General features: G+C 44.0%; 1 protein-coding gene across 1 annotated transcript; it reads right to left on the reverse strand.

Annotated features, from left to right (window-relative positions):
* Nucleotides 1–289: 289 nt before the first annotated feature.
* LOC131259366 (probable serine/threonine-protein kinase pXi) lies at nt 290–14,919 on the reverse strand. Its single transcript, XM_058260843.1, has 8 exons — nt 14,867–14,919; nt 8,292–8,382; nt 6,636–6,839; nt 6,211–6,552; nt 5,187–5,339; nt 4,965–5,121; nt 4,677–4,881; nt 290–2,729 (listed from the first exon to the last, which is right to left on the reverse strand). Exons 1-8 carry the CDS (start codon nt 14,898–14,900, stop codon nt 826–828), a joined length of 3,090 nt encoding a protein of 1,029 aa, XP_058116826.1. The 5' UTR covers nt 14,901–14,919; the 3' UTR covers nt 290–825.
* Between the last annotated feature and the right edge of the window lie 7,237 nt (nt 14,920–22,156).

The following is a 22,156-nucleotide window of genomic DNA, read 5'->3' on the forward strand; positions in this document are numbered from 1 at the left end:
ACATAAAACTGTATTTTTATATTGGCTCAATTTGGTAAAAACATACATAACGGTCTAAGTTGTGGAAATTTTCCATTTTGCTCGTGACGGATGTCTTCGCTATTGTCGAGCAGCGCCATCTATATTATTAATGCAGTTTATGCCTAGCGCCCTTATGTATGCAAACGGCGAGCACATGATTCAAAAGACTTAATGTGGCAGTAAGCGGCGAACCTGATTAATATTTTCTTTCAAAAAAGAACCAATTCATTCCTTCCGTTAGCAACTATAATGGCACATACTCTATGATCTTAATTATACTTTTTATTTCCACATAAGCTTACACCATTACATACTTCTCATGTCGACAACAAGGCACCGGAAATCGCATCTGCACTGACCCCCTTTGTCAAAGGGGAAACTTACACAAGCGTCCCTTTTACCAGTGCCCTTTTTATCGTTTGCTGGGCGTTGTGGTAAAGCTGGTACCAAGCCCAAACGTGCTTAAACCTATCTCCAATGTTTGTGATCGCGAAAAGAAAAGTAAAGTACAACCGTGCTTCGTTTTACGTTGTCAGCTAAGCTCTACAACACCGGTGTGCGTACGACGGCAACCACCCTAGGACCTAGGAAATATAACACATAACATAACCTCGCTTTCTCGCTCGTTGCTCCCTTTCCGTAGCCACCTTGACCTAAACCTCTAAATACTACGTATAAATACACATGGCGTATAAGATCGTGCGAATTGTATGTACAATCGTTCTCGACGGCTTCCTTTGAGGCGCTTGCCTCCGTTAAACTCTAACGCCTCTCCACATGTCCGCGGCGGGCCAACGACGGGGCTCACTTGTGCGTCGTAATGGTTGCCTCGAGCTGTGCCTGTATCTGTCGCACGGCCGAGCTGGCAACGGCATGCCGCTTCAGGAAGCTGTTGATCGTCTTCATCGAGCGGTTCTCGACCGCCACGTCCACCGCGTCCCAGTCGACGGAAAGGCTGCGTAGCTTGAGGGCACTGTTGCGCAGGTTGTTCGCCGTCACGGAGTCGTCGGCAGCAGCCGAGCTGGGGTGCAGGTGCATCTTCCCTACTGCTTCTGGTTGATCCTTGGACGTTCCCAGTACGCCGCTGCGTTCGAGGTACCTTCGGGCGACGGTGGAGTTGAGTGGTGCCACCGGAACGTCCCGACTGCTCATCTGGTTGACGCGGAACTTGGTCCGTTTGATCGAAGCGGTAGGCGTTAGGATGGCATGGGTCGTCGTCGTTGTCGTGGATGACGCCGAACTGTCGAGACTCTTTGTCGGAGCGAGAGACTTCCGGGGTTCTGTCGAATTCACGTCCTCCACGTCCAACACCTTCTGCTGCTTGACGATCGTCTTCCGCACCGTGGTGGTTGTGGACGCGATCTTACCCGAGCTGGTGCTGGAGAACGTGGTCGTCGTTACGGTGGACGTGGACGTCGACGTTTCCTGGGGTTCTTTTTTCTTCCTCATCGACATTCCACCGGTCGAGGATTTCTTCCGCACGGCGTTTTCGGACTTCGGTGCCGGTTTCTCCTCCGGCAGCGTCGGCTGCGTCAACTGCGAGCCACCGTTGTTGCGATCGCAGAACTTGGTGTAGTTCTCCTTGAACACCGAGTCGTCGTTGCAGAGACTGATCGACTTCGGCAGGAAGCGGAACGTGGGCAGCTTGAAAGGATCGTTGGCGAGGAACTCCGGTCGCTGGGCGAGCTCGTTCAGTTTGTTCTGCGCGCGCGACGTGCGGATCATCGTGCTCACCTTCGACTTCAGGTTCTCGAGATCGCTGTCCAGCTCGACGGTGGACGTGGAAGATGCGATGGACGCGGAACTGGACGCCTCCGCGTCACCCTCGGACGCTGCCGAAACGGGCGACGTTACCGGGTCCTTCACCGCCGTAGTGGTGGTCGTGAGGGAAAGCTTTAGTAAATCGGACAGTTTACGCAAATCGTCACGTACCTGATCCCGGTGCTCGGAGGTCGGTACCGACTCCTGGGCTGCCGATTCCTGTGCCCTCTCCGACGAGACGTCTCGTTTTGGAACGCCTGTATCGCTCGTAGGCTCACCGTCCGCGCCATCTGTAGAGAGGCAGAAACCGGAGGACAGGGACGTACGGTGGTGTACGTGAACCTTGGTATCAGTAGGTGAGCACGGGAGCAAGGAAGAGCAAGGGGCAGCCGGGGAACTCGCTGCCGGCTCGAGTCCACCGTTCGCGTTTTCGGGTGCATTAGCAAACGCAAGTTGGTTGTTAGTGTCCGTCGCTTGTTCGCTCGTCAAGCCATCGCTTAAGCTACTAATACTGGCTTTGCTATCACTACTGCAAATACTACTACTGCTAGAGCTATGGTCGCCACACCTAACCTCATGCTTCACGCCGCTCTCAAAGCTACTACGAGCAGCGTTAGGCGTTACACTCATCTGACAGCTGTCAAAGCTTGCGTTACGCTCGCTAGCCGGTGCATTTGTTTGCTTGTTAGTGGACGGATAAGAATCATTTGCATTTTCAATGGTGACAATACACTTGTTGACGTTCTCCTCCCGTAACTTCACCGCCTCAATCGTCGGATGGTCGTTTAACTGAAGCGAGGAAGCAGTCTGCTCCCAGCTTGCGTGCTGTTCCTTCGGGCTGCCATCGTAGTAACTGTTGTGCTGAATCTTAGTAGGCGCCATACCGCCTCCTCCGTTTGGTGCCTCATTTTCTACGTCATTATCCTCGTCGTTGTCGTTAGTTTCCTCTCCATTCCCAATCGCGGCACCTGTTGGTTTTGCAGGGTTTGCAAGCGAAGGAAAAGACGGGAAAATGCAGCGCATAGCTTGGATTAGTAAGCGCCATCGAGCTTTCTACACAGCGTGCCGAATACAAGAAGAGTACATCATTGGCATATACACATCGAGCAAGCAAATTAAAACCACTTATCGCACCATAGCAATTTAGTCCTCCGAAGCAAAGCCATCGTTTACAAGCACCAGGGAAACCTTCTCGGCATCGGTGCGCCTTCGGTAAACTGCATATTGGGAGGGGTTTTTCCAAAATGTTTCCAACGTCCCCATCATCATCATCGTCATCATCAGCAACAGCAGCAGATTAGTTTGGTCGAGGAGCGCAACGATTTGTCGAAATTCCAAATTCGTTTGGAAGCGTTCGGTTGGAATTAGTACAAAAACAAAGTAAAAGCGACAAAAGAAAAGAGCACAAGAAACAAAGGGAAAGCAAAGCAAACATTAGTAAGCTATAACAAATTACGATCGAAACGAAGATTGTTTACATCGTACGCTTGATTAAGGGATGAAGATTTGCAGAGGATGAAGTACATGAAGTGTTTGATTAAGGTTATACAATCTATCAACTTTCTATAAACTACACATCGATCCACTTTTTAGCAACCATGGAAAAATCGATCTTCGTTAGGGTGTATAGCGGATTGAGTGCTATTTTGGTACACATTTAGTACAGTCAAGATATGGAATTGGGACAAAAGGTTAAGTCATCACAGGGAATATAACTGTGTTTTGGTTTTGTAATGGCTTTGTATTAGATTTAGTGTATGTGATTGTCTATATTTCTTGTATCTGTCTTTGCTTTAATGTGCAGCTTATTATCAATAGCTTTATTTTCCAAATTATAGAAACATTTTGCATCCGGTTTTGGGCAATGGTCATGTCTCTTCTGTATCGGTTTTAAAGTTTTCTTCTGTGTGTTTCGTGTTTGGCAAACCCTTCAAATCGGGCAAACCGGTTATTAGTACACCACAACACGGCAGTCAAAAACTGTTACCCGGCAGAGAATAAAAAATAAGGGGATGGTATCACTACGGCACAAAGTAAACAAACTACTTTTCTTTACATTGCTCTTCATCCAAGTCGCTGTCTCGTCGTCGTCGGTGGGGTCGTCAGTGAGGGTCGTCGCGTTCAAGTATCAGAATCTCTTTTCGATGGTCAGAAATTCTCCCATCAGTTAAGGCCATCCGGTTCGGAGTGCGGAGAGGCTTCAATTAATTTAGGTTTAAAAATAGTTTGCCTAGTACGACGAAAGAGCTACAACAAAACTAATGGCCGCAAACTAGGTGGCCTTCCTACAGTGGAAACAGTATGCTCAGCTTGCTGTCTCGGTCTGCAGGCGGTCGAAAGGAGGTGAGGGGGGTCAAGAAGAAAGGGAAGTTAATTCCGGTCCAAACACACAATTATTGTTTAACAGCCCGATCCGATGGACAAAAGCGAAAATCGGAGTTGAGAGAAAGAGCGATGGGTAAAATAAGGGAAGAAAAACGAGAGAGAAGTTTGGCGTTAGTTGTATGGTTTGTCTACTATACATATTTACAAAGACATAATCGGAACCGTTGAAAAAACATTTGATTTCATCCTTTGATGAGAATTATCAATCAAATCCTCGTTCAGATGAGATGATAGATGCGATGCATTTTTTTCAGAAAATAATTTAGTACAACCATTTCGCCGAAGCTAAGATTTGCATATGAGTCAGTTGCCTTTTGACTTGTCGAAGAACAGTTAAATCCAATTGAAGAAAGGCACAATTATTCTGTTGCTGATGATGATAATGACGGTGATGAGGCGAAATGAGCGATATTCCATTGCACAACAAAAATGCGTAGCCATTCGAAAAAGGCACGAAATAGAACAATCCAAAAACGAATGTTTGGGGTCGGACGGTGGCTCACACTCACCCCGCGCTATGCTGCCTCTCCGGCTGCCGGATGTACCGTTCGCCAGCCCGCTCACTTCCGGTAACGTTGGCCTTCGGAGCTGCACCGACTCGCCGGAAGGTGCGATAATGTTTTCCGTGTCCTGCTCGAACGCGTACCGATTGTTGGGCGTGTCGTTCCATTTGCCGACTAGGTCTTTAAGGTTTTCCTTGTCGATTTCATTGTTCTAAAACAGATTGAACGAACCGAAGAAGGGATTAGATATTGCCCGCACAAAGGAAACCTTTTTCAGCATCGTATCGAGCATACATCTTTCTCGCCTACCGTCACATTGGTGTTGTTGTTGTTGGTCTCGAGCAGGATCTGCTTGAAGTTGGGGATGGACGGACGCCGGTTCGTCGGATAGTACTGTGGTTTCCGCTTGATCCACTTGTGTTTTAACGCGTCCTCGGCAGTTAGACGATTCCTGAAACAGTACAAAATTGTGGTTTCATCCTCCCTAATTCGATGTACTGAAGAAGCATTTCCTACGTTTGGTCCTTCACGAGACATCGGGTGATGAAATCGATCGCTTCCTCGGACACCTCGTCGAACGCTTCGTCGAGAAAATCGTACCGTCCGATCGTGATGTTACCCATGGTCTGAATATCGTCTTCGCCGGCAAATGGCGACAATCCCGAAACTCTGAAATGGTATCCAAAAAGCTATTAATACGGTGAACAAATTATAGTCGTTTTGGAGCATTGATTAGGTTGTCTAGGGAATAAAAAGGGCAAGCCATTTTTATAACCTTTTCGTTCGATCTTTCGTCACAAAATGCTTCTAAAGTTTGTTATGACATGTTCCGAAAGTTATAAGAAAAACGGTTTCGATTGAGGCTTCATTTTGAACGAAAAAATCAAATTATTATCTAAACTAGAACGTTCCAGTTTGAAGTACAAGATGAACTTACGCACTAAACTCTACTTCTGACTTTTAAACTACCTTAGATTTAGAACTACCTCTATCATTCTTGGTGCTATCATTAGCTTAGTTTTTAGAACATGTTTATTTGATATGATTTGGCTTAAAGTTGTTAGAAAAAGTAATAAAAATATAAGTGCGTTTGATTACAAAATTGAAAGAAGTACACATCTGCAAAACATTAAACTAAATAAAAATGAAACAGAACAGCTATAATAATTACAAAATTAAGTCTATTGGGAAGCTTAGTCTTTGCTTGGTTTTCGATAATAATTGGCTTAATGAATACAAACAAATTTTATCAACAATTATCGTAGTGCAAAAACTGTACTAAAAACAGCTTGGGGGTCAACGTGTTAAGTGATTTTAAGTTATAGTTTTATTTAGTAGACTTTTCTTAATTTTGGTTCATACTCATTTGAGATTGTAAGGCTCTTACTGTTATCAACAATTGTTCAATTGGTCTGTCTTACTCGCAACATTTCATTATCAAAAACAAATAATTAATTTACCGAAGCAAATTTGCCCAGATAAATTATGACAATCGTTGATTTTAGTAGGTAGGGTAGGGTACAAAAAGGAAGGTACTTACAGCACGTAGGCAATGACACCAACACTCCACATGTCGGTCGCGAACGAGATCGCCTCGAAGTTGACCACCTCGGGCGCGACGAACTCGGGCGTACCGAACAGCACCTGCAGCTTGTTGTCCGGGTCGTACTCGCGCGCCAGCCCGAAGTCAATGATCTTGATCCGATTGCCGGCCTCCGTGAGGCAGAGGATGTTCTCCGGCTTCATGTCCAGGTGAATGATGTTGTTCCCGTGGATGTACGCGACCGCATCGCATATCTGGCGCATGAAGATCGAGCAGGCGCGCTCGGTGAGGATGAACTTGTCGTCCAGCACCCGATCGAACAGCTCGCCGCCCTCGACGCTGGGAGGAGAAGATGATTGAAGAAAAGGAATTTAGTACACACGAGGGGAGAAGAGACTGGGAGGAGATCATCAACCACTCACAGCTCCATCATGACGCAAAAGGTCCGATCGAACTCGAACGCCGCGTACAGCTGCGCGATCTTCGAGTGCTGCAGGACGTTCATCATGTGCACCTCCCGCTCGATGTTGCGCCGGTCGCCCTTCTTCTGGATCTGGATGAATTTCGCCGCCAGCCGGACGCCGGTCGACTTTTCCTTGGACTTGTACACGACGCCAAACTTTCCCCTGGCGAAAGAGAGAGGGAGCACTTCGTTAGACATTTCCATTTAGTTTTCTTCATTTATTTCCCTCCCTATCATTGACCGTCTTTCAACTAAACAGTTTTCCACCTCCCAAGTGAACAAACCGCAAAAATGGCACAAACATTCCAGAACTGGAAATTCCATTTTGGCGCCTCCTTAAAAATAAATTTGTTCCCATTTCACGCTTTCATTTTTCGTGCGCTAATTTTCCCTTCACGATGGAGGCGCCTGGTCGCTGTTGGTTTCGCACCGTGGACACTTTTCACTTTCGAAGCAAACGATCAATTTCCGTGGTCCGTTTTGAAACCGTTTTAAACACTTTTGCCGTGTCGAACGCGAGACGCATGACCGCGCATGGGCCACTAAGAAATCCCATTAATCTAAAGTTCAGACGGGATGGCCTGTTTTTTCCGAAGGGAAGGTGGGCAAGATTTATCCTCAATGTGTCAGATGGAGTAAAATTTTGATGCTGCGTTTTGGACACTCTCTGCTCGGGCGTCGTGGATGGGTGATGTATAACGAACTGGTACTAGCTGTTAATTATCCATCGTCGTTTAACCTTTGCAAGCACCAGTTAATTCACGGGAGATGTACTAAAAACTAAACGAGTGGCTTCTCGTTTTCCAACGACAGCACTGAGTTGTACCATCTGTTTTGCTACGTTTTACTACCTTCAAGACCTTCACATTTTACACAAACCGTAGGTCGGGGAAATAGTTCTTTGCGATAATGGTCGCATGGAAACCATTTAGTACGAACCGTCGATCTAGGACAGCTTGGCGAACTTCAAAGTCAACGTTTCGGAAACACGTGCAGCGAACCTCCGTAGAAATGTAAGACTTCTCCCATCCCCGGACACCGGAAAAAAAGCCAGACAACGTTTAACATCGTTACCACGTGCGATGGCGGTATCGATTCAAGCGCCTTCGACGGGAAACTAATTTTCCTCTCACGCCGGATATATGACCCTTCGGCACGAGGATTGTAAAACGAATGGTGAAGAAGAAGGGCCTGTGGAGGGAAGAATTAAGTGGCCACAAATGCCGGACCATTCCACCCATCCGCGAGACTAAACAGGTGCTTCAACATCGAACGACATTCGCCCGATGTCGCCCCGTTACCATCTTTTTCTTCTTCAACTTCGTCACCGATCTTCGTTCGCCGTCGGTTGGAGATGGAAAAACATTTTCCCACCCTCTCCTCCCCGGCCCCAGCGTTGACTAAGACGTCGTTTGCGGGATGCACCTCCTCTCGGACAGGAATGCACCTGACCCGGGGCAGTGGCGTCCCCGCGTCAACGGATGATGAAAGATGGACAATCGCCATCGAAAAACCACTACCCATCGGCCACAAGGAGACGACGACCACGACGACGACCACGACGACTGCGACTCGAATGGTTCTAATTTTAGGTCCCCGCACAGCCCGAACCTACCTGCCGAGCTCCGAGCTGAGCTCGTACAACTGTTTCGGGTCGACACCGCGCTGAATTTCCACCTCCCGGTACGGGAACGCTGGCGGCACATCTGCGAAATAGAACCGAACGATTAATGAGAAGTGGTTGGCGAAGGGGGAAGAGGAAAAAGTAAAACGGTTCAACTCAAGGCACAACACAAATAGGAAACCTGTTGTTATCAAAACAAATGCACACGATGGCATCTTTACGGTGGTGTTTGCTAGTGATGCAGTTTTGCTTTTTCGTCAAGAGTGGTTGAGAAATCGTTCGAGTGACACTTTTTTGGGACTTTTTATAAGACTTTTCCTTTTTTTCATTTCTTGTATACATTTTTGTTATGTCATGTTGGGTTCTATCAATGTTTTTAGTCAATCTTACACTTGTTAATTCGTGTATCATTTCATCGTTTCATCGTTTCTGTTTGAAAACCAAATATTTTAAAAACCTCAAATTTTGTAAACCTCTTGTTGATAACTGCCAGTATATATTTTCCTACATAATTGGATTTTAAGTAGTTTACTAGCGCTTGTTTTTCTAATATTTTGTTTGTTTGCATGTTAGGTTTATTTGCTTTGCATGCTTTGAAGACAAAGATTTATTGAAATGGATTTATCGTTCACTTCGAGTCAGTTCTTATGGATGTAAGAATTTGAGCTCGTTAATTTTCACTTCCTTATTTATTCTTATAATCTATTCCAATCTTTATTGTTTCGCCTTTTTCTCCACTATTTTTACTAAGATCCTATAAGTCTACTCCTTATTCCGACCCGAATCACAGGGATATGTTTTTTCCACAGGGATATGATTGCTTAATGCACTTTCCTTTGTTTATTGTACATATTACAAAAAAGTGTTATTTATAATTATTGCTACAAACTTTTGTTAAAAATATTTTAAATACTAGGTGTTTCTTAAACTCAATTTAACTAATGTTAAAATTAATTTCATTTCAAATTCATTTTTCTTAACTTTGTTCTTAAATATTTTTGGGTTTGTTAATTCAACAACAAATAGATTTAATTGTTTTAACACTCATTTTTGACCCGTAAATAAATGAAAACGCAACATAAAAACTTCAGTAACATTTAATATCAATTCTTTGGGAAGTTTTTGCTTAGCCTTCAAACATCGTTGGTTTAATAAATCGCTTGGCAGTCAACGTGTTAAGAAAGGAATCAATTGAAATCTATTTAATCCTGCTCCTAGACTCAGTTTGTCATTTTCCTAGACATAACAGTGTTATGCAAAACATAATAAAATGAAAAATAGACCTTGTAACAGTTTACCATCGAAAAGAAGAAATTCTCATCGATTGGCAAACGGTCGAAGCGATGCAGTCAACCTGTCCCGGGAGCATGTCAAGTGCAAGTGACACGGTGACCGCTTGTTGACCGTCAAAACCCCGCCCGTACCGTTTTTTATGCACCTAAGGACTTTCCTTCGACAAAATCGATATGATCCGATCCGGGATGCCATACGAATGAAGGTGAACTGAGAACCAATTTTCCACTTACAACTATAAATACGTTGAAAACACCACCGCAAAAAGTCCCCAGCACGGTGGACAGTGACGACCAATCATGTGAACTGTAGCCGTAATGACAACCGGTCGATTTTCCAGTGCGAAATCAACTGTTTTTGCGCCTGCTTGGTTTCGGTGTGTTTGAGTGTTTACTTTTTACGTCTCGCCCACGGTGTCGGGTTGTTGGATTTAGACGGCCGTCTGCGTTTAGACGTTAGGGTTGGATTAATTAACCCTCTTCGTTCCGCAGCGCGTGAGTCAGCCTTCAACCCGGCGCTTGCAAGAGTTTATAGGGAAGTCGTAGAACGACCCATCCTTGGGAGGAGGGCACGCGAGTCGGGCTGAGCAGAGAGGTTATGTATGTTCTGCGCCGAATTAAATCACTGTTTATTTCCTCGTCCGTGTTGGCAACCAGCGTTCGCCCCTCCTCAACCACTCAAACATCCACCGTGTCCTGCATGATCATGATTGAGGAAATGATTTTGGCACTCGAAGATACGATCAACGGAATCTTTTCTCGGGCGGAGGTATTAAGGTGGGGCGGGATCATGTCGTGCACTTTTTTTTCATCATGTCACCATCTTCTGGCGTTGTGCCACGAGGCAATCTTGCGATTTTTTTGCTACTTCAACCATCCGACTGAACTGAGCACGAAAATGTAATGCTCGTGACAACCGTAAATGGCGAGTGGGAATTTATCGACATGCTTGGCGGATGATTTACAATATAAACATGTCATCGGCACTCATTTCGGTTGAACTGGCTACACTCTAGAAAACCGACAGAAATTGACGTGTTACTTAGCGATAAGCCTGCAGGGAGGGAAATGCAAAGGAATAATTAAGACGCCATAGGAAAAGTGTAAATAAAGCTTGTATTGATTGGCTTGTAAACTAAAGCAATGTAATGGCGAGTGCTCAAACACATTAACCCTTTAGTAAACATAACAGTAATTATTTTGAATATAACGGCAATCCAAGGATTGAATAAAATATGTTTAGTACAATATTTCAAACATAGCATAGGTCAGTTTTGAGCTACAAAACCCATAAGTAACCCATGTGTCCCATAAGTAGATGAAAATGCAACATTAAAAATATAATCATATTAAAAACTCATTCTTTGAGCTGGCAAGTCTTTGCTTAGCCTTAGACCGTCGGTTTTAAACATTATATAAACAAATTTAATTTAATAAAATGAAATGAAATATTTAATGAAATAGTGTACTAAAAAGTGTGCTAAAAAAACCCGTGGCAGTCAACGTGTTAAAACGTAATTGAATTATCATAACAATGAAATACATTTCAAACATTATTCTATACGTTTTTTTCATATGATCATAGCAACTGTAGAATATCTATAATAAAACAATCCATAAATGGATGTTCTCGAAAAAAACGTTCTACCAATGTTGGGTTTTAGTATCTTCAAGTAGAAGACTAAGCACCTCGAAGTGCATCCGTTTACAAATTGCGCAGCTCAAAGCAATTTAGTATAACGCTTCTCAACCTTGAAGCAAAACTAGTGTTCCTTCTCGTCCACACGCAATTACTTTCGGGATAATTACCTCATAAACCATCAGTCGGGTAATAGGTCGAAAAAATTGCCTCAATCGTCCGTATAAACGCTACCGGTCGAAATTGGCAAAGGAGGAGACTATTTTTGCGCGTGGGAAAAAGCTGGGTTGTGCTAAATATTGTCATTATGATTCGCAACGATACAAATGCAGATTTCCTCGTCCCTGAAGGGGGGAGTGTAGCTCTTCTTCAACCGGTCAATGCCCGGGAAAACGAATTGCCAAAAACCCGGTTGAAATGATAGAGCACGAACGGACGCACGAACTGTTTTCTGGCAAAGGGCTTTTTCTTCGATGAAAATGCACCATTTCCTTTGACTTCCCAATTATTTCCCCTACCGAGGTTCACTAATATTTATTATTCTCTTCCGGGGGCCAACCGGTTTCCGGTACCCCCCGTGGCGGCGGGGTCTTTATTTCGGGAAATTGCAATCATCGCCGCAGGAAATGGGCCGCAACGGAACGGCGTTTTTGCGCCAAACGCCGATGAACGGCCGTCACGAAGGCGTGCCGACCTAACCTCACTAAACAAACAACAACCCCCGCCGGTGGAAAAAAAACTAAAGATGATCTTGAAAATGCACGGAAACGGAAGGAGCGAGATGGGGGGAGTGTGTGCTGGTGGGAGTAGTTTTTCCACCCAGCCCACCGGGCCAAAACCAATGCATCTTCGGTTGCCCGAGGTCCGCCGAGGTTGGCCGCCGCCAGAAGCCGTGTTTGCGTCCGTCTCAATCAAAATCCATTCATTTTTAACACCCGAATTTTCGCCCTCCCTCGAGATTGACCAGGGGGAGGGGGTTTTCCACCGGCATGGGCCCATGTTCGTGCATTAATCTTTGCCAGCGGGAACGCGTTTGGCTGCGGAACAAATTTTCCCACTCTGCCCGCCCGGACGGTTTGGTGTTTTTCCGTGTGGTTTTTCTTCCCACTTCCGTCCATCCATCAACATCATATGGGAGTTTGTGGTGTGTGTGTATGTATTCATTGCCTTGTTTTTTCTTTTACGCGATCGATTTCCTTGCCATTTCGAAACGCCAACAAGTGCGAGGGAAATGAAGCAGAACGAACAAAAACGTCAATATCGATTGAACGATCGATTCACTGAACTTTAGGTTTCCGTTTTCTTCAACCGACCGAACCGAGGTGCTAACCGTCATCATCATCATCATCATCAAGCGATCGGTGGGAAATGGTGAAAGAAAATAATCACCACCAGAGGTCACAACCTATTTGCCCATTCGCGCGGTGGAAATGGTAAAAACAAAATTTTATTGCAGAAACAGCAACAAAATCCGAACGAAAAGGCAAAAAGAGCTGATCTGAAAGGTTAAAAACACATGCACCCCATTCTTGCGGTGCATGGCGCCATGTGTTTTGCGACGTTTCGTATTTAGACTGCATCAGCGTGACTATTTTTCTTTTATTTATAGCATTCGCTCCCGCAGAGGCTTCGAAAAACTTGGGGAAAACAATTGAGCAGTGGAAGAAAAACAAATTAATGCAGTTAAGTGGACGTGAAACAAAATGGTCATGAAAATGTGTAAAGAAGCATTTTACAATCAGAATACTTCCTTCCTTTTCTATGCTGTTTATTACTTTTATAGTTTTTTTGTTCTTCAAATAAACCACCAGCTTGTAGTAAGTTTTTCCCCCAATGCGTACTGTTTGACCTTGTGTGATTTTGCAACGACAACTGTTTAGTTTGTTTCCATTTCGTTTTTCTTTTCACTCAGAGAAATTTAGTTATTTTTGGTGCGAATTGATAGTCCCCGTGGCGTGCGCAGGGTGACCTCCAGCATGACAATCATTAATCTCCGTGTAGCTTCGAGCGGTAGTGGGAAATCGGAAACGGGGCAGGGCAAGGAAATCATTAGAAAGGTGTTTGTATTTTTGCTCAGTCTGCAAATTCAGAGTATCATTTTTCTTCGTGAACATGAACCCACAGGAGGGAAAACAATTTCTCTTCGGCAGGGAAAAAGGAAAGCCGAACGAAAATGAGCCATGTGGGCAAGCATGTGTGTTTGTGTGCACGGTCACTACTACGCCAACGCAATGGAGAAATGTTTGAATGAGGGAAAAGAAGCAAAAACGCCTGTGTATGACCGTTGGAAAATGAAAGGAAAATATTCTCCCCACAGCCAAAACACAAGGGATAGGAAAGCAGACCACACATTCCACGGGCGGTGGGGTTGGGCGGACGTATGCAATTAATTGTCACGAATTGACCTGTTGAGGGATCGGAATTTTAAGCGTTTGATTTGCGAGTGTATTTTTTCCATTCGGTGTACTCTCCCTTTCCATGGTTTGGCCGTTAGTTTCATTCAAAGCAAGTGAAGAAAGGTGGGTCCGGGAAGACGGACGAAACAAACGGAACCGTGAGGAGAAAATTAATGTGCCAAAACGTGTGCCTCCATACGCTCTTTGTGGCCTGTCGTCGAGCCAATTCGCACCGTACGCTTTCCCCCTGGCCAGATGGATGCTGGTTACTTTCACGGTTCAGATTTATTTGTCTCGAGCTGCTCGAGGGGAAGAAAAACAAAAACCAACCCACCAACCAACCACAAATTGTCGCTAGTAAGTTATTTTGAACGGTACAGGCAAAAGGCAAAATCCAAAAACAACCTGACAGCTCCTTCGACAAAGCGTTTGAAACGAATGCGTCTGTTTGTGGGAAAAGGTAAATGAAAATAAACCGCAAAAAAGTCGTAAGTCGTAAGGTGAGGTAACAGAAGCGTTAACAACTATTTACTGCTACGGTTTACATCAAGTTCAAGAGGAGTATGACAATTTGTGAGTCTTATATTAAAACGGAAGGATACTAACACATAACACAGAAACAAAAAAAAAGGGAGGCAAAGTTGTCGCTTGAGACTCGCGTAACTTGTTTACCATTTTGTAGAACATGGTATAAAAAGAGTAATCAAATTCCACTTTCATTATTCTGTTTTGTTTGAACTAGGTTTACATAACCTTCCGGGCGATTTTAAAAGGAAAACACGTGACAAGATGGAGGCGCCCAGTAGTTGGTACAAATTGACAATGTGAATTATTTTGAAGAGAGAATCGATGCCATTCAAATTGTACTAATGGGTGAATATGGTAACGATTAAATATAAATTAGTAATAAATCAAATCAGAAAATACTAATGTAAGGAAGACCCGATAACAGAGTGGACTATGTTGAAACAACACCAAAAATAATTGTTTTACAGAAGATATAACTTAACGAGAAGTTATTTCTCATGGATAAAATGGAAAGAGTATGAAAAGTCGGTTTGGCGGTAAAGATAAAAGCAACGATAACCAATGACGTAATATAAAAACCATCCGTTCAATCACTACTAGGGACCAAAGCAACACAAGCACACAAATGAAAGAAAAACCTGCTGTGAATAGAACGTTGAAAATATGTGACGAAAAAATGGGTTAGAGTTGGTTCTCAACACATTCACTTACCACCGAGAGGGTCTGTTTCGTCGACGTGAATCATCTTTGAGGTTTGTTATCTTCTTGGTTGTTTCCTTTTTCCACGTTACGCTGTTAGGTTGACAGTTGTTATCCTTCCGATTACGTTTTCCGGCCAATGATGGAAATTTTCGGTAACGATGTACGCTGTTTAGTTTTCCACGATCAAACAGTAGAATGTTTATATAGTTTAGCTGTTGTTGAATGTCAATTCTTCTACTATTTTAGCTTGTCCTTTTTAGGCTGTAGATGATTCTCCACGATATGAGTTTCACTGATCCTTATTTCCTTGAGTTGTATGTCTCCTGAATACCCTGAAAAAATAACAAAAGTTAGTAACAAAATATAGCATTTTGATTTAATTAAAAAAATATGAAGACTATCTTATCCACATATAAAACTAACTACAAGCATACATTGCAAAGAGAAAAGCAAATAGTAGAAAATAACCTCAATTTCTAAGTCTACTTCACGACACAAATGAACCTGATTAGAATGGAAATGTTTATCGAAACATTTGAATTCATCGTTAAATTTAATTGCCCGCTAATTGCAGAACTCCTTCAAACTTGTTCTCCCAAGGATTACACCTTGAACTTTGCTATGGTAATCTGTGGTCCTCTGTGGCTCTCTGTGTACTTAACCGGTTCGAAGTTCAGATACCTTTACTGTCCCGTGTCCCGCAAGCCACTGCGAACCGCTCCGTTCGATCGATAATGCGCCAATGAGTTCAAATTGTTCGCATCGTTCAATTAGCGTGGCGTAGCAAAAACTATTTTTCGCTTCTTTTTTCACTTTCACTTTCACCCCCCTCCCTTCTTACCTTGGCTCGTGTTTCCTCAACCCTCGCCCGCGTTCGAACCCCGAAAACCCCGATCGATCGATGTCGATTCGAACGAAAATCCGTGCGTGCCAACAGTTCAGTGAAAACCCTGACCATGACTGTGGCTCTCACTCTCGGTTCATAAACGAAAGCACATCGCACACACATACACACACACAAACAAACACGCGCAACGGTGCCAGGGGGAGGTTTGGGGAGGGCGAGGTTAGGATCACGGTAAGCCGTTTCCCACTTCCGGTTGACCAGTGGCAATGTGGCGTTTGTAGGGTTTTTTCCTATCGCGTTTTCCTCTTCTCTTACCACAATTCATTCACCTTTGCTGAGTTAAAAAAAGTGAGGATGTACTTGTTGTTTTTATTTGGTTGAGGGTTTTAAGACGCCAACAAATATGTGTTCCAGGAGAAAGAGAGAAGCTATTATTAGGGACAGATGTACTTAAACTATTGCCTAGTATACAAACAACATGTCTAGTTTAGTAGTTTAGGTGTTCAGAAAAAGATCGAAGATTATTTAATGTAAGTAAAATTCTACGAAACTTCAAATTAAATTTCCATAAACCTTGCCGTCATCCCACACACATTCCGGGCTTCCGTAAACAACTTTCCCTTTTAAGGACAATCGAATCGTTCCGATCGGAACAAGACAATCCTAGGCGGCGGGTGAGTCATCGCTCCGGAAGTAGACGATCACGCAATGTAAACGAAACGCGCGGCTGGCCAGTGTTGCCAGCAGATTTGCAACGAATGACGCAGCTGGGGTTCGCGCATTTCGCGATGGTTTTCCATGTCTATTCCATCTCCCCCCGCCGAAGAAAAAAAAGGTGGACATATCGTGAAGCCAACAATGCTCCGGAGTGAACCATTCCGCCACCACCATCCGCCGCACCGACTTCGTCTCAACATTGACGGGTTCATTTTTCCACCCACTCACTTACGCCAACCACACCATCCTCCCCCCCGACGGGTTTCCAACTTGTGCTGTACGATCTGTTTTCCGATCGACTGGTGGCGTTTTCCGCTTGCATGGTGCTTTCGGCGGGGTTTTGCCAGCGAGACGTGGATATTTTTGGAAATTGCCGACAACGACGTTGGGGTTGGGAGGTTTTTCTTTTTCATTCCTTTTCTTTCGGCAGCCAACTTGCTCGCATGATTGCTGTTTGCCTTCAAGAGTTCTAATCATCAGTGTGTAATAGATCGCTCGGTAGTGACGTAACGCCAGCGTTTGTGTATGAGTGAAGAGGAAAAGTGCGTGAAAACCTCCGTCTCGATCTGATCGATCAGCAACGCGATGCAGCGACATGAAAACACGCAACTCTTTAAATCCGAAACCGCTTCTACCATTTCGGCGACACCACGGGAGGGCGGTGATCCGTTAGTGTGTATGTGGGTAGGTGTGTGTGTGTGTGTGTGCAGGTGGAAAAGCGAGCGAAATAAACACCCTCACGAGCCCTTCTCAAGGTTAGGCGCAGGCGAGCCGTTGCGCATCGCATCGCGTTTTTCCCTTCCGCCGACGTGTGGATCGATTTCCATACGATTTCCTTTGCCAACCCACCCATGTTTCCCTCCCCCCTTTCTGGCAGTTGTGAAGCCCTTTCAAGCTGCAGTGGACGCCGCCAGAAGACACCAATACGCACACACGCAAGCAGACACCCAAAAACTTGAGGACGGACGAACGGACAGAATGAGGTTTTTGCGCATTCCAAGCTGTCCCGCGTCGGATGTCCCGGTCGGGTTTTTTTTTCTTCTCTCTCCCCTTTGCCGGACCTTGGTCCCCTTTTCTTCCGTGCCCTGCCCTACATTTCGTCCTAGCCCTAGCTGAAAGATGACGGTTCATATAAAGAACGCATTCTTCAACGTCTCGACGCACATCCAACGTTTCGTAGCAAAGTGATCACCGTCGGAACAGAATAAAATGGGACTTTGAATCTGCTTTCAATCCGTCATTTTGTTGCTAAACGATTCCCCATTTACTAATCCTTCTCTTAATAGTTTCTTGAGATGTGCTTGAAATGAGTATGAATTAAAAAGCAAGTCCCAAATCTAAGAATGCTTTTCGAAATCTTTAGGGATTTCGAGAGTCCGCTTTTCTTATCGGTAAACTTGTCAACTATTACTGTGTTTGGGATAACGGACTTAAAATTACACAAAAGAATCATTAAATAATGTCGGTAGTGTTTAGAACACCACCCTTATACAACTGTTGAGTAGGCTCACCGACATTATGTTCAATAAAAGCGTAATTACATTTCTATTTCCTGTAAAAATATTCCCTTCGATAGAATGTTATGATGAAATGCTTTATCAAATGAAATCATAAGATACTTTACTCTTCTTATTGGATTAAAATGGAAAGGAAAAGATGGCATAAGTATGTTCCGTATTTTCCGGAACAGATTTTACAAACGGATTCTCTTGAAGGACTTCCTCTTGAAATCATAATTTTCAATCGATTATTGTTTCGATCGAAAAACACTAAATTGCAAGCGTATTGATTTTCTATGTAATGTTTAGATAAGTCTTACTTTTGTTAATTAGACTTTAGTTCTTTTGTTGGATAGATGAGTTTCTTAAATTCTATGTCTTCATTGCTCTTTTATGTAAGCTACTTAAAATGTTTTAGTACATCATCGTGAAGCTCTAAACATCAGTTGTTCATTCGACAGTTGTGACGTTAATTATTCACCTTTCAGTATCTAGCTTCGTCCCGATCCACTCCGAACGAGTTAAAAACAGGTTGTCGCTGCGTTTGACTCCCGTACGAATCCGAATCTTGCCGCTTTGCAGCCTTTTTGCGCACAAAATAGCACGTAAACACACGGCTCACTTTCGGCACAATAGCTCGTAACGGTGGCGGGCCAAAAACACTCCACAAAAACCGCAACCAGACGCACACTTTTGGCTTGCTTGTGTGAAAATTCTTCCTGCCACGCAGGAGAGTGTTGTTCAGTTTCAGCGACCTGCCGTGTGTCTGTTTTCCGTTTTTTTTCAACCTCCTTGCAGGCCTGTAGTACTAAAACGCACTTAACCGTTCCCGAATGTCGACTGCGTTCGCTTTGGTGTGGTGTTATGGCCTCGATAATTCGGGGTTGTTGGAACGCGCGCGAGAGAGAGAGAAGGACAACACACACAAAAAAAATCGGGGAACACTGAATCTCGTGTCGGTATTATCCGCGAAACGAAACGCACAGTAGAGCGAATTTCTTCTTTCCGTTTGTTTTTTTCTTGTTGTTTACGTCACGGGCACACACACAGACATGTTTCACGGGCACGAGCGGGGTTTTTTACTTTCAATCGCTGAGATTCCTTCCTTCAGGATCCCCGGGGGGTTGGCAAACACTCCGGCTGACACTGGATGAAGGCTTGGATGACGTTTGTCTGACAGTTGGGGCAGCTAGAACCTTCTTGTTTGTTCCCCTGTTCCGTTTGTCCGATCAAGCGCGCACCTACTGGCAAAAGGGGCCTGCTAGTAGCTCGCACGTCGTATCGCACCGAGGGCAGCACTGAGAATCACTCATCGGATCCGATCGGATCATCTAGTCGCCCCGTCAGAAGAGGCTCCTTTGGGATGAGCGTGCGCGTCGAGCTCTCGTTTGGCTTCGCTTTGCGTTGCGCAGTGCGAGCTCGGAGAGGATCCGGTGAGTGGCCGAAAAACCAACCATCCAACATGGGCCACACTTTTTGGCCGTGAAGTCGCCAGGCACCAGACTACTCGAACCTCACAGAGAGTAGTTTGGCAACGTACGTTGCGCTGCTCTCTTTCTTTCCCTTAGCGAACCTTAGAACGAATCGGTAGACACCTGCAGAGAACGAACAGCACAAATGAGGCAAACGAAGGACACCCTTTCGGACGGGAAAACGGAACGAAACGGAAGCGTTGCAAAGCCGGCAGGAATGCATTGGCCCGGTTTGAAATTGGCTGCTATCGATCTTGAACCTTCGTTCTCTGCACCGCTCTCTCTTTCTCTCTCTCTCTCTCTCTCTAGCCACATACACAAAACCAAGTTGGTTTGTTTTTAATTCTGGCATACCAGGAAGTCTTGGGGCATGGGTGTGCGGAGGGCCATTCCTCAACCTTTTCTAGGCTTTCCCATCTTTATGCCTCGAGAAGGTAGACATCGATCAATGATCCTTAGGTGGAGGCGCCCGGTTGTTGGCCGCCCCTTTACGGTGTATACTGGCACTGGCAACACTGTAGCAACAATGATGGCAGCCAACGAACAAAGAGGAGGCACGCGGGCAACCAGGACAAGCCGCTTATAATATAATTTTGCCTTTTGCAACCTGTTTCACAATAGTCGATGTTGGAAGACAAAAAATGAAAAAAGACACCATACAGTTAGTCACACAACTCATCGTACAAAGTTGATTTTCTAGTGCGACACTCTTTCTTGATTATTTTTCTTTCAAATATCTAGAAGTTTATATGGTAAAAGTTATAAAAGATCCTAAAATAATGTTTGAACTAGGTTTTTCACAGATAATTTCGACAATTAACACCTTATCGTCCGGACGAATTCAAAACTATATATCGTTCTTCTGTCGCATCTTTTGTTTTTTTGAATTCGCGGAGACTCCGGACAAGAAGGTGTTGATGAACAATTGAAAACAAGAATCTATGCAATATACGATAAACGACATAATTACAAATAAAAATTAAGATGTCTTTGAATTAATAATCAAACCAATTGACACGTTGACTGCCAAGCACACTTTTTTAGTACATCCGTTTTTTATTAAGTTTCTTTACATACTGTATAAAACCGACTGAAACCGAGGCTAAACACAGATTTAGCTTCCCAAAGAATTATTTTTTAATATTATTATAATTTTTATGTTGCATTTTCATTTACTCATAGGACAACAACTGGTGATTACTTTTTAGAACTAATCATCCATCAACTATCACTATCTCTATCAAAATGGCTATCATCATGGGAGTCAATGTGTTCACATCATCAGCTGCCTGTAACAATTCACGATACATTTATTGTACTCCTTAAGTTTAGTACGGTTGTACTCAAAGTTATTCATTTACCATGTTTCTTTTTTCTTGAAGATTGAATAGTCATTTTGATTGTTTGATATCTTGATTAACCTTAAATTTTAAAGCTTTAAATTCTAACACTTACTTAAGTTAACTTTAGACGCGAACTGTTTAATCATTTTTTTGTAGAAAAATCTGTGTTTGATGATTTTGGCGTGTATCTATATTCTTTCCTAACATTCGTTCTAGAAGCTCTTCTGCGGAGTAAGAAAACAAAATCAATAAGTAAGAAACACTTACTTCCCTCAGAGTTCTCCACCATTCGGAATGTCAACGTGCTCGGCCGAATCTGCTGCTGACCTACCGCTAAATTCCCTCTAACAGGATTACTGTGGACGGGTACCCCGGTATATCCAGCACCATCCCCCTCCGGTTGGACAATTTTCCCGGGGCACGCGGCGAGTCTATAAAACACCGACCAACGGTGGAGCGCCTTTTTGATGGCTTCTGTCTGTCGCACCGTGAGCACAGAGTAGTTTGGTGTTGTTGTGCTGCCTGTCTGAACCAACGCTCGGCGTTTCCAGCGGGTTTTTCGCCAACCAGAACCCTTTTCCCCCTACGACAAACCAGATTTCTGGTGCTTCCCGGTGTCCGAGCGACGGAGTAGCCGTAGTCCCTAGCTTTTTCGCTGCAATAACTGTGTCTGTGGTGCAGGAGTCCATTCTTCAGGTGATCGGAGGCAGGATATACAAGGACATTCCAGCGCAGAAGGTGAATTATGGTGTTCAGTTGATCGTTCTCAGTAGCGGATGATTCCAATGAGTTTGTGTGTGCTTTGTGTTGTGATAGAACAATGAGGAAAGGAATTAATTTGTGCAAGTGATATTAGGATGGAGTTTCATGAGGAATTAGTGATATAAATCTTGCCGGACATTGACCCGTCTAGACAAGTCCATTAGAACTAGAAAATACCAGTTGGGGAAAGATCAGTTACCTTCGCTTCTTCGTTGGATGGCGCCGTTTAAATCCGAACAAAACAACTATTACTCCTGTTCTAAATCTGTTGCAGATACTAACGAGATTACGATGGCATTAAGTGGTCGACACTAATTGAATAACGCTCTATCGACATCGATTGGTGGACCAACACCAGAAAGGAATACTTTAATTTCCAGCATGAGCATATTTCTTATTACGAACTTGTCCATAATTGTAGCGACCTTTCAGTCATTTTGTATTTCTGTAACTACTCTGTTACTTTCATTGATTCACTTCGAAATCGTTTTTGCCATAACATCTGTATGTTCAGCCAACTTCTTTGCTCTAAGGGTTGGTTTTTAGTACAAATTTTCCATGAATGCACCTAAGCCATTTCATTAAAATGTATTTCGCAAGGGAATCCCAACGAGCTGCCGAGAAAGAAGTCTGTTAAGCCTTGACGATTATTCCATCCA

The sequence above is a fragment of the Anopheles coustani genome, chromosome 3 (assembly GCF_943734705.1).
Source record: "Anopheles coustani chromosome 3, idAnoCousDA_361_x.2, whole genome shotgun sequence".
NCBI lineage: Eukaryota > Metazoa > Arthropoda > Insecta > Diptera > Culicidae > Anopheles > Anopheles coustani.

What these genes read in the sequence shown, in the direction of transcription:
- LOC131259366 (XM_058260843.1), bottom strand. Translation starts at nt 14,900, where the DNA reads ATGATTCACGTCGACGAAACAGACCCTCTCGGTG. An exon ending in TTTTGCGTCATGATGGAGCT is followed by an intron (nt 6,553 to 6,635) that starts GTGAGTGGTTGA and finishes TTCTCCTCCCAG; the next exon opens with CGTCGAGGGCGGCGAGCTGT. An exon ending in GAGAGGCAGCATAGCGCGGG is followed by an intron (nt 2,730 to 4,676) that starts GTGAGTGTGAGC and finishes TTGGGAATGGAG; the next exon opens with AGGAAACTAACGACAACGAC.